Source organism: Passer domesticus, chromosome 6 (assembly GCF_036417665.1).
Source record: "Passer domesticus isolate bPasDom1 chromosome 6, bPasDom1.hap1, whole genome shotgun sequence".
Classification (NCBI taxonomy): domain Eukaryota; kingdom Metazoa; phylum Chordata; class Aves; order Passeriformes; family Passeridae; genus Passer; species Passer domesticus.
In genome coordinates this window covers 53,430,894-53,447,047 of record NC_087479.1, presented here as the reverse complement: position 1 = coordinate 53,447,047, position 16,154 = coordinate 53,430,894, and the positions used below count along the sequence as shown (strand labels likewise).

At 58.7% G+C, this 16,154-nt stretch overlaps 3 protein-coding genes and 1 long non-coding RNA gene across 4 annotated transcripts; 2 read left to right on the top strand and 2 right to left on the bottom strand.

Annotated features, from left to right (window-relative positions):
- Nucleotides 1-1,152: 1,152 nt before the first annotated feature.
- On the bottom strand, nt 1,153-2,522 carry LOC135303660 (uncharacterized). Its single transcript, XR_010365112.1, has 2 exons — nt 2,384-2,522; nt 1,153-1,443 (listed from the first exon to the last, which is right to left on the bottom strand). It is a non-coding gene; the product is annotated as an uncharacterized LOC135303660 (long non-coding RNA).
- Nucleotides 1,562-3,010, top strand: LOC135303658 (dispanin subfamily A member 2b-like). Its single transcript, XM_064425730.1, has 2 exons — nt 1,562-1,888; nt 2,357-3,010. Exons 1-2 carry the CDS (start codon nt 1,700-1,702, stop codon nt 2,513-2,515), a joined length of 348 nt encoding a protein of 115 aa, XP_064281800.1. The 5' UTR covers nt 1,562-1,699; the 3' UTR covers nt 2,516-3,010.
- A 557-nt stretch (nt 3,011-3,567) lies between these two features.
- LOC135303657 (interferon-induced transmembrane protein 5-like) lies at nt 3,568-5,200 on the top strand. The gene is made up of 3 exons (XM_064425729.1): nt 3,568-3,675; nt 3,988-4,174; nt 4,974-5,200. The coding sequence occupies exons 2-3, from the start codon at nt 4,022-4,024 to the stop codon at nt 5,190-5,192; spliced, it is 372 nt and encodes a 123-aa protein (XP_064281799.1). The 5' UTR covers nt 3,568-3,675; nt 3,988-4,021; the 3' UTR covers nt 5,193-5,200.
- A 24-nt stretch (nt 5,201-5,224) lies between these two features.
- On the bottom strand, nt 5,225-15,657 carry PGGHG (protein-glucosylgalactosylhydroxylysine glucosidase). The gene is made up of 13 exons (XM_064425722.1): nt 15,366-15,657; nt 14,741-14,951; nt 13,051-13,486; nt 12,808-12,927; nt 12,002-12,133; nt 11,628-11,739; nt 10,638-10,710; nt 10,072-10,208; nt 9,694-9,827; nt 9,454-9,549; nt 9,234-9,331; nt 7,106-7,317; nt 5,225-7,026 (listed from the first exon to the last, which is right to left on the bottom strand). Exons 1-13 carry the CDS (start codon nt 15,616-15,618, stop codon nt 6,962-6,964), a joined length of 2,079 nt encoding a protein of 692 aa, XP_064281792.1. The 5' UTR covers nt 15,619-15,657; the 3' UTR covers nt 5,225-6,961.
- Between the last annotated feature and the right edge of the window lie 497 nt (nt 15,658-16,154).

Below are 16,154 nucleotides of genomic sequence, written 5' to 3'. Positions count from 1 at the left end.
TTAATATAATATAATAAAATAATAAATCAGCCTTCTGAAACACGGAGTCAAGACTCTCATCACTTCCCTCATCCTGGAGACCCTCAACACGACAGGGATCCTGCTGTGATCCTCACAGCCCCCATCCCCCTTGCCTGGAGCCCGGTTTGCCTGGGCACAGCTGCAGCAGGAAGCAGGGAATGAATTCCGATCTCCCTTTGCTGGCACACGCAGATTTTGCTTTCGCTATCAAACTCACCCCAGCCCAGCAGTTCCCTCACGTTTGTGCTCCAGATTCTCTCCTCATCCCACAGGGGAGGGAGCTGTGGTCACACCGAGCACCAGTGTCCCCTGGTGCTGGCTGGCAGGGCGGGATCCTCGATGTGTCACTCCCGTGTCACTCCCGTGTCATTCCCTTGTCGCTCCCTGCCTGGCCCCGGCAGGGACACGGGAAATCCCGGCCCCAGCACATCTGGCAGAGCCTCAGCCCTGCAGCTGGCCTGGCCTCCCCCTTCCCCTCTGCACTCCTGGCCCTCGGCAGGGCCCCCAAAGCTGGGAACAAAAGCTGCTTTTCCCTCTCCCCACCAACACGGGGCTCCTGCCAAGGCACCACACTCGTAAGGGTTCAGAAATCCCACTGACAAACACAGCGGATATTTGTTGCAGGATCCCTGGCACCGAGCCTCTGGTGAATCATTTTCTGCTCTGCTTTTTTCCCGGAAAACACGGGCTCCTTGCTGCAATGGGAATGTGCTGCCCGCCCAGCCCTAGGCTTGGCCTGCCCAAAACCAGCACAGCCAATGGAACTCAGGCCAACAAAGGCCATTGCTCCAAGATCCCCGCTTCCTCCTTCCTGTTTTTATCAACAGTTTCCAGCACAAATCCAAAGGGCAGCCCCACACAGGCCAACATGGAAAAAATTGACCCTTTCACAACCCAAAAGAGTCACAGGCAAAGCCTCCCTCCCTCACATCTCTGACCACTCCAGGCTGCCATGGACAGCTCCCCGCAGCCCTCCTGCCACCAAAACTCGGGAGGAGAATAAAAGCCCTCCAGAATGAGGCATGACTTTGTCCTGGCGTGGACATGAGGTGGAAAGCATTCCCATCCACATGATGTTTCCCATATCTACACAGACAAAACCCAAAGAAATTCTCCTTCACCGGTCTGAAATGACAATTAAGAATTACAATTCTTAGTATTAGATCTCCTATGGGTTCTTGGGTTCTTGATCCCTTCGCCTCTGATGCTAATTTGTTCCTCATTTTTCGGTTTCTCTCGACGATTAATTTCCCGGACAGGGAGGTGATGTTGGTTAATGGTCGCTAATGTTCCCTAATGTTTGCTAATGGCCTTCTGGCTTCTCCCAATCTCTGGATGTTCAGATCATCGGCCCTCTGAACAGTCTTTCGAAGAAAAACGTAGAATTCCCCTCCCTCTTGGCACAGCCGAACAAATTCCTGACTGATGTTACATTAAAAAAAAATTAAAATTTAGATAATTTCCAACATCACCAACACCCCACAAGTCCCCTCGGAGTCCTCAGGGTTCCCCCAAGTCCCTTTAAGCCCCCCACGGGTCCCCAGAGCTGCCCTGCACCCCAGGGTGGGTGGGGTGGGGGTCCCCGAGGGCCGTGCCCCCCTCCCTCCTCGGGGCGGTGCGGGGCCGCTCCCCCGCCCTGAGCGCGCTCCCTTCCCCTTCCAGGCGTTCATTCCCGGCCATGGAGCCCAGGCAGGCGGACGTGTCCATCCCACTGCAGTCCTCCGGCTGGGGGGCGGCGGCCCCCGGCCCCCGCTCGGAGCCGCAGCCCCGGGACTACGTGCTCTGGTCGGTGTTCAATGTGCTGCTGTGGTGCGCGCTGGGCGGGCTGGGCTGCTTCGGCTTCCCCCCGCTCGTCTTCTCCATCAAGGTGAGGGAGGGGACCCCCGGCTTTAACCCTGATTGGCCCCGGGACCCCCACCCAGGCTGACCCCCAGCCAGCCCCTCCCAGGGCTTCCCTCCCCCGACGTGTCCCGGCTCCCTCCCCAACCCCGGAGCTCCCACCCAGCCCGACCCGGGACCCCCGACCGGGACCCTCCCGTCACCCGGGGATCCCCCAGAGCCGTGCCCGCACCCCCAGCCCTCCCTGACACCCACCCCGCCTCCCTCCAAACGCCTCTCCCATCCCGGACCCCCGGTCTGGTCTCCCAACCCCGATGCCAGCCCACCCCGGGACCCCCAAAGCCGCGTGTCCCCCCGAGTGCCGGCACCGCGGGGTCCCCCCGGTGGCCTCGCCCCGTGCCCCGGGTGACACATCCCCGGGGTCCCAGCACAACCGGGGGGCTTGGCCCCCCCAGCCGGTGTCCCACACACCCCGAGCCCCCCGCTTGCCCCCCAGGCCCGTGACTGCAAGGTGCTGGGGGACCTGGAGGGTGCTCGGCGCCACGGCGACCGCGCCAGGGTGGCCAACATCATCTGCTCCGTGGTGGTCGCCGTCGCCTTGGTGATCTTCATCATCATCGCCGCCATCGCCATATCCACGCTCAGGGGCCTCTGACCAGCGCCTGGCCCCACCCGCGGGGTGCTCCCGCCTCCAAAATGTGCCCGGGAAGGGGTGACCCCGGTCCCCAAGGGGGTGACCCCGGTCCCCAAGGGGGTGACCCCGGTCCCCTCGCTGCCCGCAGCGCCCGGGAGGGGACGGGGCGGAGGCTGGGGCGTGGGGACAGGGGACAGCCCCCACCGCCCTTTGCTCTGCTCACACCCCTCCTGGCCCCTGTGACACACCTGTCCCTCACCGCTGCCACCGATGGACGCCAAACGCCCTCGCTGTCACCTCATTCGCCGCGGGATGTCGCAGAGAGCCCTCGGGAATCTCTGTGGCGTCCTCCTCCTCCTCCTGCTCCTCTCCCTGCCTCCGTCCTGCCGCGGAGCAGGGCGCTTCCAGCCCAAATCCCAGGGAAGTTTCTTCCCAACATCTTGGATGTTATAGATACATATTATAATATCGGCTTTTCGCAAGTATTAAAATGGATTTTATACGTGTAGTGTTAAAGTAACTTTGTTACTTTAAAGATATAGTTTTACTTTATAGTTTTACTGTAAAGATATAGATTAACTTTTAAAGATATAGTTTTTATTTCTGTTGTTAATTAAGCTTGGTCATAGTAGTAAAACAGCCAGTATAAGCATACTTGTGTTAAAATGCCTGCTTAGATGAGATAACATCCAATAAACACATAAAAAAGACACTTGCTTACAGATATACCAACTATCAACACTCACCGTCTGAAGACAGTGTGGGCAAGAGCCAAAACTAAAAACAGTAATAAAAAACCCTAAAACCACAACCAAAAAATACACGTTCTAAAAAAGTAAAACCAAAAAAGAGTCATACTGAGCAATTCTTAATATACGTAAACTAGTTTAAGAAAGAAGTTTACTATACACAAGAGTCTATAAATATACGACAGGCTGATATAAGAAAAAAAGTGTTTAAGAAGTGTCTGCGAAGATAACAGCATGCTCTTAACTGAGTACCAAGACACGCCCAGCCATAATCTTTACTCTGTGCTCCTTATCACCTACTATCCTTTATTAAACTTTTACAGTTTTCACAAGAGAGTAAACGTGTTTTTCGCATTGGAGATGGCAGGAGAAGGAAATTAAAGCCCCTCCATGTGTTCTGGCTGCCCACACCCCCACCCTGCAGCCCTGGAGGTACCTGGAGGCTGGGGTTGGGGGTACCTGGAGGTGGGTTTGGGGGCACCTAGAGGTGGGTTTGGGGGTACCTGTGCCAGCCAGCGCCGTGCAGCTCCTGGGCTCCGCCTTGCAGCGACCCTCCTGCGGTGCCAGAGTCACGCTGGAGCCTCCCGCGCTCCTCCTCATCCCGGGAGGAAGGCTGGCTATTAAAAGCCCGTGGGCAGCCTTTCTCCCAGGCCGGCCTGCGGGACAACCGCGTCCCCCAGGGCTGTAATTTCCCGGGTTTATATTTAGCGGAGCGCCGATATAAAAGCGCCGCGCTCCCGCCAGGCTGCCGGAGCCGCGGCTGTCCCTCGCGGTGGCCATGGACACCTCGTACCCCCGGGAGGAGCGGCCGAAGGACAGGTGGCCCCCCGCCGCCCCCGCGCCCCGCGACCACCTGGTGTGGGCCATCTTCAACACCCTCTACATGAACTTCTGCTGCCTGGGCTTCGTGGCGCTCGCCTTCGCCGTCAAGGTACGGGAGCGGCGGCACCGGGGCGCCCGGGGCTCCGGGAGTGCCAAGGAGGGATGGCCGGGGAGGCGGCGAGCGCTTGGGATAACTCCAGGCCGATCCCAACACTCCCCGCAGGGAGAATCCCTGCCGCTGGTGAAGCCTCCCTGCTTTTCCTGGGAGGCTGTGGGACAGCCGTGGATAACCACAGCCCCCTGCCCACCACCCGAGGAGCGCTGCTTGATCCTAAAAAGGGCCATGGGGGCTGTGATTTCACCACCCCGCTCCTGCAGGAGCAGCTCCAACTGTGGAAAAATGGGAGCAAGCAGGGATCTGAGTCAGAGATGCTCTGGAGAAAGCAGGAGGGAAAACCTCAGCTCCAGCTGGGTTAGGCTGGGATAGAAAAATGGGGACAGGCAGGAGCTGGAGCCAGAGAGGCTCTGGATGGAGCAGGAAGGAAAGCACAAGTGGGAAAGGATGCAGGACTGGAGGGGAGCAGGAGCAGCCTGGGATGGATGGATGGATGGATGGATGGATGGATGGATGGATGGATGGATGGATGGATGGATGGATGGATGGATGGATTGTGGGTTGCCAGGGGGACAAAGCCCTGGAGCAGGATGGGGCTGCAGGAAGGGGGTGCAGGAAAGGCTGTGGGAAAGAGCTGCAAGAGGGGGCTGAGGGAAGGGACTGAGGAAAGGGGATGAGGGAAGGGGCTTTGGGAAGGGATGAGGGAAGGGACTGACAGAAGGGATGAGGAAAGGGGAGGAGAGAAGGGCTTTGGGAAGGGGCTGAGGGAAGTGTCTCTCCTCGGCTGTTGCAGGCTCGGGACAGGAAAGTGGCCGGGGACGTGGAAGCTGCCCGGCACTTCAGCTCCAAGGCGCGGTGCTACAACGCCCTGGCCATGGCGGGCAGCGTGCTGCTGCCACTGCTGCTCGGTGCCCTCGTTGTCACCGGGGTCATCCACCTCTCCAAGCTGGCCCAGGAGTCTGTTGGATTCTTCACCTACCAGTTCAGCGGGAGCGACGATGAGGAGCAGTGACCAGGGTGAGGGGCTGCTGGCACCTCCTCTGCGCCGCTGGTGGCCCCCCCAAAAGGCCACCACCCCTGTGTGCCACCCCGCTCCCCAACCCCAGTTATTTTTGTTTATCCTGTGGGTTTTTTTACCTCCCCTTTTCCCGTGTGGAGCCCCAGCTTCCGCGGTCGCTATTTAAATCATTAAACGCTTCACACAGCCCGAGTTTCTGCCTGTGGAAAGGGGCAGGGGGGTGCCAAAGGGAAAACATAAATTGGGATTTTTGGCTCTGATGGAGCTCCTGGCAGCCAGGAGACACCATTGTTCCCACAGCCTTTAGGGCCACCTTTGGCCCCAGGACTGAGGAGGGGAGGAAGCAGAGATGCTGCTGGGGCTCTGGGATGAAGCAAAGGGGGTGTCCCAAATGGAGCTGAGACCTGCAGACTCATGACAGCAACACAGACATCCCCAGCCATGCCAGCCAGGACAGGGGGGGTTGGGAAGCACTCCCAGTGCTCCCTGCTCTCCGTGCCTGGGCTGGAGACAGCTCATTTTGGGACTAAAGGATCTCTTTTTTGGGCTAAACCCCCTTTACTGCCAGCTAGCCCTGTATCCCAGCCCCATCCCAATCCCGGTGCACAGGGCTGGGGACAGCGTGGTCCCTCTGGCGTGCCAAGAGCTGCCGCTAATGAAGGGCTGGCAGCACCCGAGTAATTACACTAATTACACGGCAGCGGGAGAGTCCCTGCTCCAGCCCTAAGCATTCCCAGATGCTTCGGGGCACGGAGCAGCCGCGGGGCTTTTTATAACCCGGGCCGAGATTCCTGGGGTTGGCTTGGCCGGGACAGACCCCTCGGGGCAGGGAACGCCTCCGGCATTCCCTGCTCCCTCCCAGGGGACAGGGAGGGTGGGCAGGGGAGGAGGCTGGGCAGCCCAGAGAGAGGGGCTGGGGGTACCGTGCCCACCCTGTGCAGGAAGGGGAACTCCTTGGGATTCCTGGGACACCAAAAACTGCGTCCCAGAGCAAAGCCACAGCAGCTCTTTGCTCGCCCCGAGGCTGCTCAGGCATGGAAAAACGCTGCCCTTGTCACCATCTGACAGGATAACACCACAGATGTCATCCTGCAGCCCTTCAGACGCCAAATGAGAAAGGATTTAACTCCAGAACTGCTTGAAAAGAGTGGGAATAGTGTAGACAAGGGTTTAAAGACATGTGAGGGATGTTACACACCAAATGACAGGAGTGGAGCTGTGTGCTGCCCACACGGGGTTAAAAAGCTTTCAGCTGCATATTTTGGAGTAATATTTAGTGCCAAAACATCATTCATCTGGTGAAACAGCACTGGCTGAGCCTCCACAGCCCTTTGAGCCCACAGAGCAACACATGGGGAAGGCAAGGACCAGGGGCAGGACATGCTGGAGGAGCTGGAGTCAGGATCCTGGAGTGAGGAATGGGCTTCCTTAGACACACAAACATGTTGAGAGCATAAACAACTCGTGGGTGTTCAGCAAACACAATTGAAATGGTCATTTTCAGGCTTGGTTTCCTCTTGTGTGCTGAGTAAGAGATGTGTGGAGGGGAGTGGGGGGCCCAGACATGGTGACAGCTCCAGCCATGGTGACAGCTTCAGCCACTGACCCCCTGGGGCCACAAGGACAGGTGGCACACACAGTCCTGGGGCGGCAAAGGCCTCCTGGCACAGCCTGGCACCCCCTTTCCACCCAGTGTTCCCTTCCCCCTGCAGCAGCATCCCGGCTCTGCTGCTCCAGAGGGCAGCACCCGGATCAGTCAGGCTTTAGGGGATCCTGCTGGGCGACCTCTGGATCCACCCGGGGGCTGTGGGGAAGGAGACACTCTGCCCTGCAGCACAAAAGCTTTGTGTGAGTTATGGGAGTGGTTCCTTGCCCGAATTGCTGCCAGGAGCAGACGCAGGCCATACCTTCCCCCAGGGGAAAGCGCTGTCCCGACGCCAGCACAGCTTCCAGCGGAGGTGCCGGAGGGTCCCGGGAGGTCTCAGTCACTTCCATCCTGATCTCCTCCCCGGTGATGCTGACCTCCAGTTTGTTGCCCAAGTAGGAGATGCTGGAGACTTCCAGCTTGGTGATACCATCGGGAAAGGTGGGATCGAAGAGGAGGCGAGACCTCGTGATCCTGGAAAGGCAGGAGCAGCCAGGGTGGGAAGAGCAGGAGCCACAGAGGAGCCCAGCTCGGGGCCAGGGAGCAGCCACTCTCTGGGCATCACCCCTCATGCACACCAGAGGGCTCTGGAAGGGTGCTCAGTGCATCCACGGCTCTCTGGGCAAATCCTGAACACTCTGATGGAGCACCTGGTGAGGAACTGCTGGAGCCATGATCCCACAGCCCACCCCAGACATTCCCATCCCATCCCAGCTCCACAGCCGGGGCCGGGGCTTTCCACGAGGTCAGATTTCACAACTAAAAAATGCAGCCCAGTTTCCTGCCCCGGCTCAGAGCCTGGGGAATGCCCTGCTCCTCCTCTCAGGGCAGGGGACCCTCAGCTCCCACAGGATGCAGGGCTGGAAGCTCAGCAGGGCTGCTCCGGGGGAAATGCAGGCACAGAGAGCTCCCAAGGCTCAGAGATGGAGATGGATGCAGTGTTTGACCTAAGCCTTGGAGGTTTAGAACAGAAAAGTGAAACAGACACCAAGTAAGAATAAAGATTTCTAGTTCAAGCAGAAATATGCCTCATGGAAGTGAATAAATACGTTAAGCAAGATAGCAGAAAATTTTAAAGTCTAGCAATATAACTTGGCAAGAAGTAGGAGCTCCAGCAATGAGCCTCTGTAGAGTTGTGTGACTGGATAAAAAGAAGCACATTGCAGCAGAATGGTGTAAAATGTAGCAATGATTTGTAGCAATTTGCTATCATTTGTAGCAATGATGAAAAATTAATGGTCGGTTTGTGAAGATCCTAGTGAGCTTTGCAGAAGTAGCTGATTAAGAAATATAGAAGATATGATAAGAAATATATAAAAGACATTGTAACTAAAATTAAAACTGCTTCTGATGTGATGGCATTCAATGTAGGTCTCAGCCTTCCAAGAGGCTGATGTTGCAATAAATAAACCATCTTTTAATCACCTCATCAGTCTGCTCTGTATCCCCAGCAGTGTTCCTTCCCCAGAAACAATGGAACAAACATCCCAGCTCTCCCTCCAGCCCCGAGCCAAGCCAAGCTGTCTGTGTGGGCGTTGGCTTTGGGCGAGGACAAACAAGGGCCCCTCTTGTCCCCAGCCCAAACCCTGGCGCCCCAGAGCTCTCCACCACCAGCTCTAGAAGGCTGAGAGGGCTTCAGGGGCTGGAGGGGGCTCAGGGGAGGTTTGGGGGCCTGGGGAACCCCAGCACTGCACAGGATCCGTGTCCCACGGCGGGAGCGTGGCTGCGCAATGTCACCGCCACCTCTGGAATGTGGCCAGAGCCCCAAGGCTGTGGTGTGAGCCTGTGCCACCAGGGGCCTGACCCAGCACACACTGGGCACGTGGAGACCTCCCAGCCTGGCCAAAGCCCAGATTTCCAGCTGGGAATAGAGCAGCTCACACCCAGCTCCGCCAGGGAATGGGGCGGGTTTCCCAGCAGCTCTGGCCACACACGCGGAGTGAAAACACATGGTTAGGGCTGGAAGTTTTCACTGGGAATCAAAAGGCTTGATCCAGCCTCAATTAAACCAGGAATAGGCTGAAGAGACGGTGGCTCCAGGGTGGAAACCACCAGGGCTCTGAAATTACATGAGCAGCTCCGTGTTTTCCCAGGATATTTTAAAGCTGAGGCGATGCCTGCTCAGCACTTCGCTCCAGGGAGGCTCCCGGAGCCCCGTGTGAGCAGGGAGGCCACAGGGAGGCTGCAGGAGGTGTTTCCTCACCACATCCAAAGGAGACAGGAGGATGCTGCTGCTGAAGCAGAGAACAGGCTTAGGGAATGGCATTTTGCTTCCCAAATGGGACCTGTCACGAGCCTCTTACCTGTTCCCAACTTCGCTCCAGCCAAACAGGGACATTTCAAGGGACAAGTGGCTGCTTGGGAGTTAAAAGTGGCACAACAGGTCTCACCTGAACCCCGTGAAGCCAAAGAGGATGACCTGCAGGAATCCACCCATCCCTGTCAGGAAGTTCACAGCTCCCGACCCATCCGAGTTCTCCACCCAGACCTGACCAGCCGGAGAAAGAGATGACGCAGGAATTGATTTGGGATGCTCCAGGCAGTTCTGTGGCTTTCAATCCCACTGTCACCTGCCTGGGAGCAGGAGGGATCTGCAGCCCCTGCACTCACCTTGAAAGGCTCCGTGATGTTGCTGAAGCACTTTTCCAGCTGGCTCCGGGCTCTCTGCAGCTCCTTCAGCTCCAGCCAGCCCACGGCAAACATGCTCTGCCAGAGCAGGAACGGTGACAGCGCCATGGAGCAGCTCCACCTCCCCACCCTTCCATCCAGAGCGAGCATTTCCAGGGCACATCCCAGCCCCACAGCACCCCTCCCAGGGGGAATCCCAGCTGGGCTCTGCCCTGTGCTCACCCAGGTCATGGCTGGCCCGGCCGGGTCGGTGACGGGCTCGTACATCTCCAGGTCATTCCTGCGGACCTCGGCACTCATGGGATGCATCAGTGGGAACCCCAGCAGCACCACATCTGCCTGTTTCACCGGCTCACCTGGGGACAGGGCTGCTCAGACAGTTCCCAAATTTCCTAAGTTTTGGAGCCCACTGATGGGAAACAATCCAGCGAGGCAGGAAAACCACCCCAGCCCAGCTTGTTGCACTGCAGCAACAGCAGAGACTCCTCCTCTGCCATCCCCAAGTCTGACCCAGTTGGAATTCTGATCCTTCTGGGGTTAAAAGTGTGATCCATGGGCTGAGCCACCTCCATGGGCTGCTGCCACTGCCTCCCTGCTCACCTGGGCTGTAGCCATCGTACTCAGGGTGATATTTCCTCTCCTCATCAAAGGGCACTTTGATTTTCCTGGCACGGTCCTCCCACTCCTCTGGCGCTGGGAGCAGCAGGTCCCGAGCCAAGTCAGTGGCAAAATTTAAGCTGGAAAGAAGGAGGAACAGGGTTTTATATCAGAGATGGGTGGTGGTGAGAGGAGAGAGGGGACAGAAGGAGCTGCAAGAAAAAAGCTGCTGTGGGAGACCAAGGGGCAGAGATTGAGCCAGGGCTAACAGCTTCCATCACGGAACCAGGAGCTCCTTTCCCTGGCTGTGGGTGTCTCCGGCCGGCCACCGGCACAGACACCCCAAGGAATGCCAAGGGAGAAGCCCTGCTGTGAATGGAGATCCCTCTCAGCCTCACGAGGGCACTGAAGAGGTTGGAGGAGCCGGGGGAGCCCCCACTCCTCCTCTGCCTGCAGAGGGGGTGAGGAGAGGGAGGAAGGATCCCCTCGGGAGCCCCACTGCTCCCGTCCCTGCAGAGTGGAAGAGCAGAGAGCCAGGCTGTGCCCCCAGGAGTCATTCCAAAGGTTACCTGCGCCGGGCCACGGCGTTGGTGTAAGCAGAGTTATCCACATGGCTGTGGTACTCGTCTGGGGGCATGACACCTGCAGGGACACGAGGGACACTTGGCACCCCAGCACACCCAGGGGCTGCCCTGGCCCTGGGCCCCTCCCTGGGGACATGGCTGGGGGAAGGGGACCCTGCTGCCCCTCTGGATCCTGCTGGCAGATCCCACACTTCCAGCGGGATGCTCAATGCACGTGGGAAATGGAAAAATAGAAAATTCCACAGACTCAAAAAGGTTTAATTTGCAGCCTTGGAAGGAGCTTGGATTGATGTAAAAATAAAGTATGCAGACATTAAGTAGAAAAATCATCAACTCATGCTTCTATAGTTATAAGTAAGAATAAGCCCTAAGTAAGTGAGAAACTGTTGATAAAATGGTGAAGGGTTTATAACCTTCAGAGTGTAATTGTATAGAACAGGTTAAGAGTTTAGATGATACAATAGAAGTGTGTGTGTACTTGTAATAACAGCCTGTTGGTTAAAAGTATCCACACTGCAGTAAAAGTAAAGGTGACAGGTTAGAAAAGCAAAACATACTCTGTAGCAACAGTCCACTGGATTAGAAAGTTGTATATTGTCTTGTAACAAAGAACTTGACATTATCTTGAGCTATGGCCAACTGCTCGCTGCCTCAAAATCTCACAGCCTCTGAGACTGATGTTTATTTAAAAAGTAAATTATCCTTAGTCCTTTAAACTGATTTTAGTCCCCTCCCTTTAATTAACGTGAGGACAGTGACAGTGCTGAAGCAGGAACAGCCCGGGATGCAGCTCTGGCTGTGCATGCAGGCACCTCATCCTCAGGGCATCCTGAAGGGACCTTCAAGTCATGGAATCCCTGGGTGGTTTGGGTTTCCCCATCCAATTCCACCCCCCTGCCATGGGCAGGGACACCTTCCACCAGACCAGGTGGCTCCAAGCCTCTGCTTTCCACCCCATTCCCATGGCAGAGGTACCTCTGATGTGGTAGAGCTGCTCCTCCTCACTCCACACCATCCTGCTGCACCAGTACTGAGCCACGGCTTCCACCAGCTCCCAGCCCCCCTCCTCCCGGAACAGCTTCAGGTCCTGGGGGAACAACAGGGCCATGAGGGAGACTCCACCAGACCCAAAGCCAGCAGGAGGACGGAGAGGAGCTCTGAGGAGGTGGAGGAGCAGGAGGAAAGACTGGCCTGGTTTGAGCCAACAGGATGCTGAGGCGCCCACAGGAGCAAGGACAGAGCAGGCAGGGCTGCAGGAGGGAGCCTGCGGAGCAGAGAGAGCAGAGCTCCTCAGGGAAGGGACAGTGACAGTGCCCAGGTGTCCTGCCACCGGGCCACCCTCCCTTTACCTGCGTGGTGCAGTAATACTGCTCGAAGGCCATCAGCACATCCCCGGTGACGTGGATTTCCTGGGCCCCGTAGATCTCCTCGGGACACACCTCCCGGCCAGTGGCTGCGCTCTCCCACGGGAACTTCGCTCCCTGCCGAGAGAAGGCACCCATGGACACATCGCCCTGTGCTGTGTCCCGCTGAAACAGCCGGGATTGCCCTGGGGACAGGGGATGCTGCCACCCCAGCCCGGGATTGCCCTGGGGACAGGAGCTGCTGCCACCCCCACCCGGGATTGCCCTGGGGACAGGGGCAGGTGCCACCCCAGCCTGGGATTGCCCTGGGGACAGGGCCAGGTGCCACCCCAGCAGGGGATTGCCCTGGGGACAGGGGCAGGTGCCACTTCCGCCCGGGATTGCCCTGGGGACAGGAGCTGGTGCCACCCCAGCCCGGGATTGCCCTGGGGACAGGGCCAGGTGCCACCCCAGCCCGGGATTGCCCTGGGGACAGGGCCAGGTGCCACCCCAGCCCGGGATTGCCCTGGGGACAGGGCCAGGTGCCACCCCAGCCCGGGATTGTCCTGGGGACAGGGCCAGGTGCCACCCCAGCCCGGGATTGCCCTGGGGACAGGGCCAGGTGCCAGCCCAGCCCGGGATTGCCCTGGGGACAGGAATTGGTGCCAGCCCAGCCCGGGATTGCCCTGAGGACAGGGGCAGGTGCCACCCCAGCCCGGGATTGCCCTGGGGACAGGGCCAGGTGCCACCCCAGCCCGGGATTGCCCTGGGGACAGGGCCAGGTGCCACCCCGCCCGGTGTCCCTGTCGCACCTGGTAGCCCTGCTCCCGCGCGTTGCGCCTGGCGCCCTCCAGCGTGCGGACGCGGTAGTGCAGGATGGCGCGGGCCGCCTCGGGGTGGAGCAGCAGGATGCTCGGGAACATCCAGGTGTCCTGCGGGGCCGCGCGCCGGGATGGGCCGGGGGCAGGCATCCAAATGCTCCCGCCAGCTCCACCCTCCAAGCACACCCTCACCCCGACGAGGACGGAGTCTCGCCCATTGCAAGCCCCCCTCACCTGGTCCCAGAAGACGTGTCCCCAGTAGTCCTCGCCGCGGGTGCCGTTGGCCAAGCCGCCGGGGCTGATGCCGTGGAAGGGGCCCGCGGGGCCGCGGCGGGGCGGCAGGGCGCTCAGCAGGTAGTGGAGGCAGCCGTGCAGCGCCTGGCGCAGCGCCGCGGGCCCGTCCAGGCGCACGGAGCACTCCCGGCGCAGCGCGGCCCAGGCGCGGACGTGCGAGCGGTGCAGCGAGCCCGCGGCCAGCAGCGCCAGCCCCGCGCTGTAGCTGCGCTTCGCCTCCTCCTCGCTGCCGGCCACCGCCGCCAGGAACTGCCAGCGCCGCCGCCGCTGCCCCCCGCACAGCGTCAGCCGCTGCGGGATGGGGGTCCACAGCATGTGCACGGTGGGACGGGGGCCCCCCTCCACCTCGGGAACCAGCGTCTGCCCGTAGATGTAGCTGAGGGAGACGGGAAGAGACTGGGGAAGGTGTTTCTTCCCAATGTCTCATCTCACCCTGCCCTCTGGCATCCCAAACGGCCTCTGGTCCCAGGAATCCTGTTCTAGAGGTAATCTCCTACAAACCTCCTGTTTTCTCCAACCTCACTTCTTTGGAAGCACGTCTAGCCCCCGTCACCTTCACTGTCCTCACACATCAGTGTGAGGCATAATTCTGGAGTTGCAAGTAATACAAATGTTTCTAAGCTTAATTTCAGGGGGTTTTTAATACACCTGCCAGGACAGAGCAGGTGTGAGAAGCCCCCACATCCCTCACCATTCCAACCCCACATCCCTCACCATTCCAGCCCCACATCCCTCACCATTCCAACCCCACATCCCTCACCATTCCAACCCCACATCCCTCACCATTCCAATCCCACATCCCACATCCTTCACCATTCCAGCCCCACATCCCACATTCCTCACCATTCCAGCCCCACACCATTCCAGCCCCACATCCCTCACGATTCCAGCCCCACGCCCCTCACCATTCCAGCCCCACGCCCCTCACCATTCCAGCCCCACGCCCCTCACCATTCCAGCCCCACATCCCTCACCATTACAGCCCCACGCCCCTCACCATTCCAGCCCCACGCCATTCCAGCCCCACATCCCTCACCATTCCAGCCCCACACCATTACAGCCCCACACCCCTCTCCATTCCAGCCCCACATCCCTCACCATTCCAACCTCATGCCCCTCACCATTCCAGCCCCACATCCCTCACCATTACAGCCCCACGCCCCTCACCATTCCAGCCCCACATCCCTCACCATTCCAGCCCCATGCCCCTCACCATTCCAGCCCCATGCCCCTCACCATTCCAGCCCCACGCCCCTCACCATTCCAGCCCCACGCCCCTCACCATTCCAACCCCGCATCCCTCACCATTCCAACCCCGCATTCCTCACCATTCCAACCCCGCATCCCTCACCATTCCAACCCCACATCCCTCACCATTCCAGCCCCATGCCCCTCACCATTCCAGCCCCATGCCCCTCACCATTCCAGCCCCACGCCCCTCACCATTCCAGCCCCACGCCCCTCACCATTCCAGCCCCACGCCCCTCACCGTTCCAGCCCCTCACCCCTCACCGTTCCAGCCCTGTTCCAGCCTTACACCTGCAGTTTATTCCCCAGGGGAGAGCAGGGCACGGTGCCACAGCCCGCAGAGGGTGGGCTCAGGGCGGGGACCCCCATTCCCCACACTCACTGCGCTCCCTGGAAGTCTGGGCCTGGGATCAAGTGCAGGTCCTGGCTCTGCGGCACGAACAGGCTCTGGAGCTGGACGGTGACGGGATGTGTGGAGCCATCCAGGCGCCGGATGGTGACGCTGCAGGCCATCAGGTGCACCAGGGAGTGGTGGGCGTACAGCTGGTGGGTGGCCGTGTAGCCAGGGGCCCGAATCGTGTGGCTGAAGGTCCCTGCAAGCACATCCAGAGCCGCCAGGCTTTGGAAACACTTGGATCCTGCCCTATCTACTGGTTCCTACTAGCCAAAAAATTGCTTTTCCCAGGATGGGGTCCAGTTGTGGACTGGAGAACACTGGTGACAGCGAGCCTGGCCAAGCTGCTGAGGGATGCTCTGTGCCATCAAACATTTTACCAGGCTCCGGGATTAAAGATTGTCTGCTGAGCCTAGGCCAGCAGGGATAGAGCTACAGCCTGAACATCTCTTATTCCCACACAAAAGCGGGATTTCCCGCGTGTTCCAGAGGAACAGCAGCCCGAGGCGAGCGGAGAACGAGGAGAAGGAAGATGTGCCCGAGCGGAAGAGGCAGCAGCAGCGAGAACCGAGGCTCCGGCAGAGCCCCGGGCCGGGCGCCGCTCCCTGCTCACCTGTCCAGGTGTTGAGGGTGAAGCTCTGGGCCGGGCTGTGGGCGCCGGGCGCTGCCATGCGCAGCCCCAGCGGGCTGGGGACATCGGCGCGGTGCGTGTCCCCCGCCGCCCCGCTGTACACGCCGGCGGCGTGCAGGATGTCCCGGAACACACGGGTGCCCAGGAAGGCGTTGGTGACCGTGGGCAGCAGCCGCGGGTCCTCGGGCAGGGCGGTGGCCGTGAACACACCGAAGCCACCCTCGCCATCGGCCATCGCCGCCAGCCCCACCTGCGGGGCCGCAGGGATGGGATGGAAGCTGAGGGGATGTGAAAAATGTGTATTTTATGATTGGCTTTTCGCAAGTATTAAAATGAATATCGTATGTGTATGTTAGAAAGTTATGCAGTATTAATTTTCTTAAATATAATTTTAGGTTATAACATAATGTTAAAATAGGAACTATGCCATGCAAGATATTTGTTTAAGAAAGGACTCGCACCAGATAGGAGCCACAGGACACCTAAATCTTTCAGAGAAAGGGAATTTATTGCTCCCTTATCAGCAGAAAACTAACTACTTCCCACCTCGCTCAGACTGGAAGACAGCATGAGGATTAAGAGGAAGAAGTTGACAGTGACCAGACAGAATCCTGTATTTATGGAATTTATGCATCATGTATGAGATGTATGAATATGCAACAGGCAATTGTTTTTAAGGGTTAATCCTCTGTTAATAGGTGTCCTTTTTCGGGCTTGTGTTGTCCAGAAAAAGGTACCCGGACATCCGTATCTCTTTGTTTTTATTGTCTC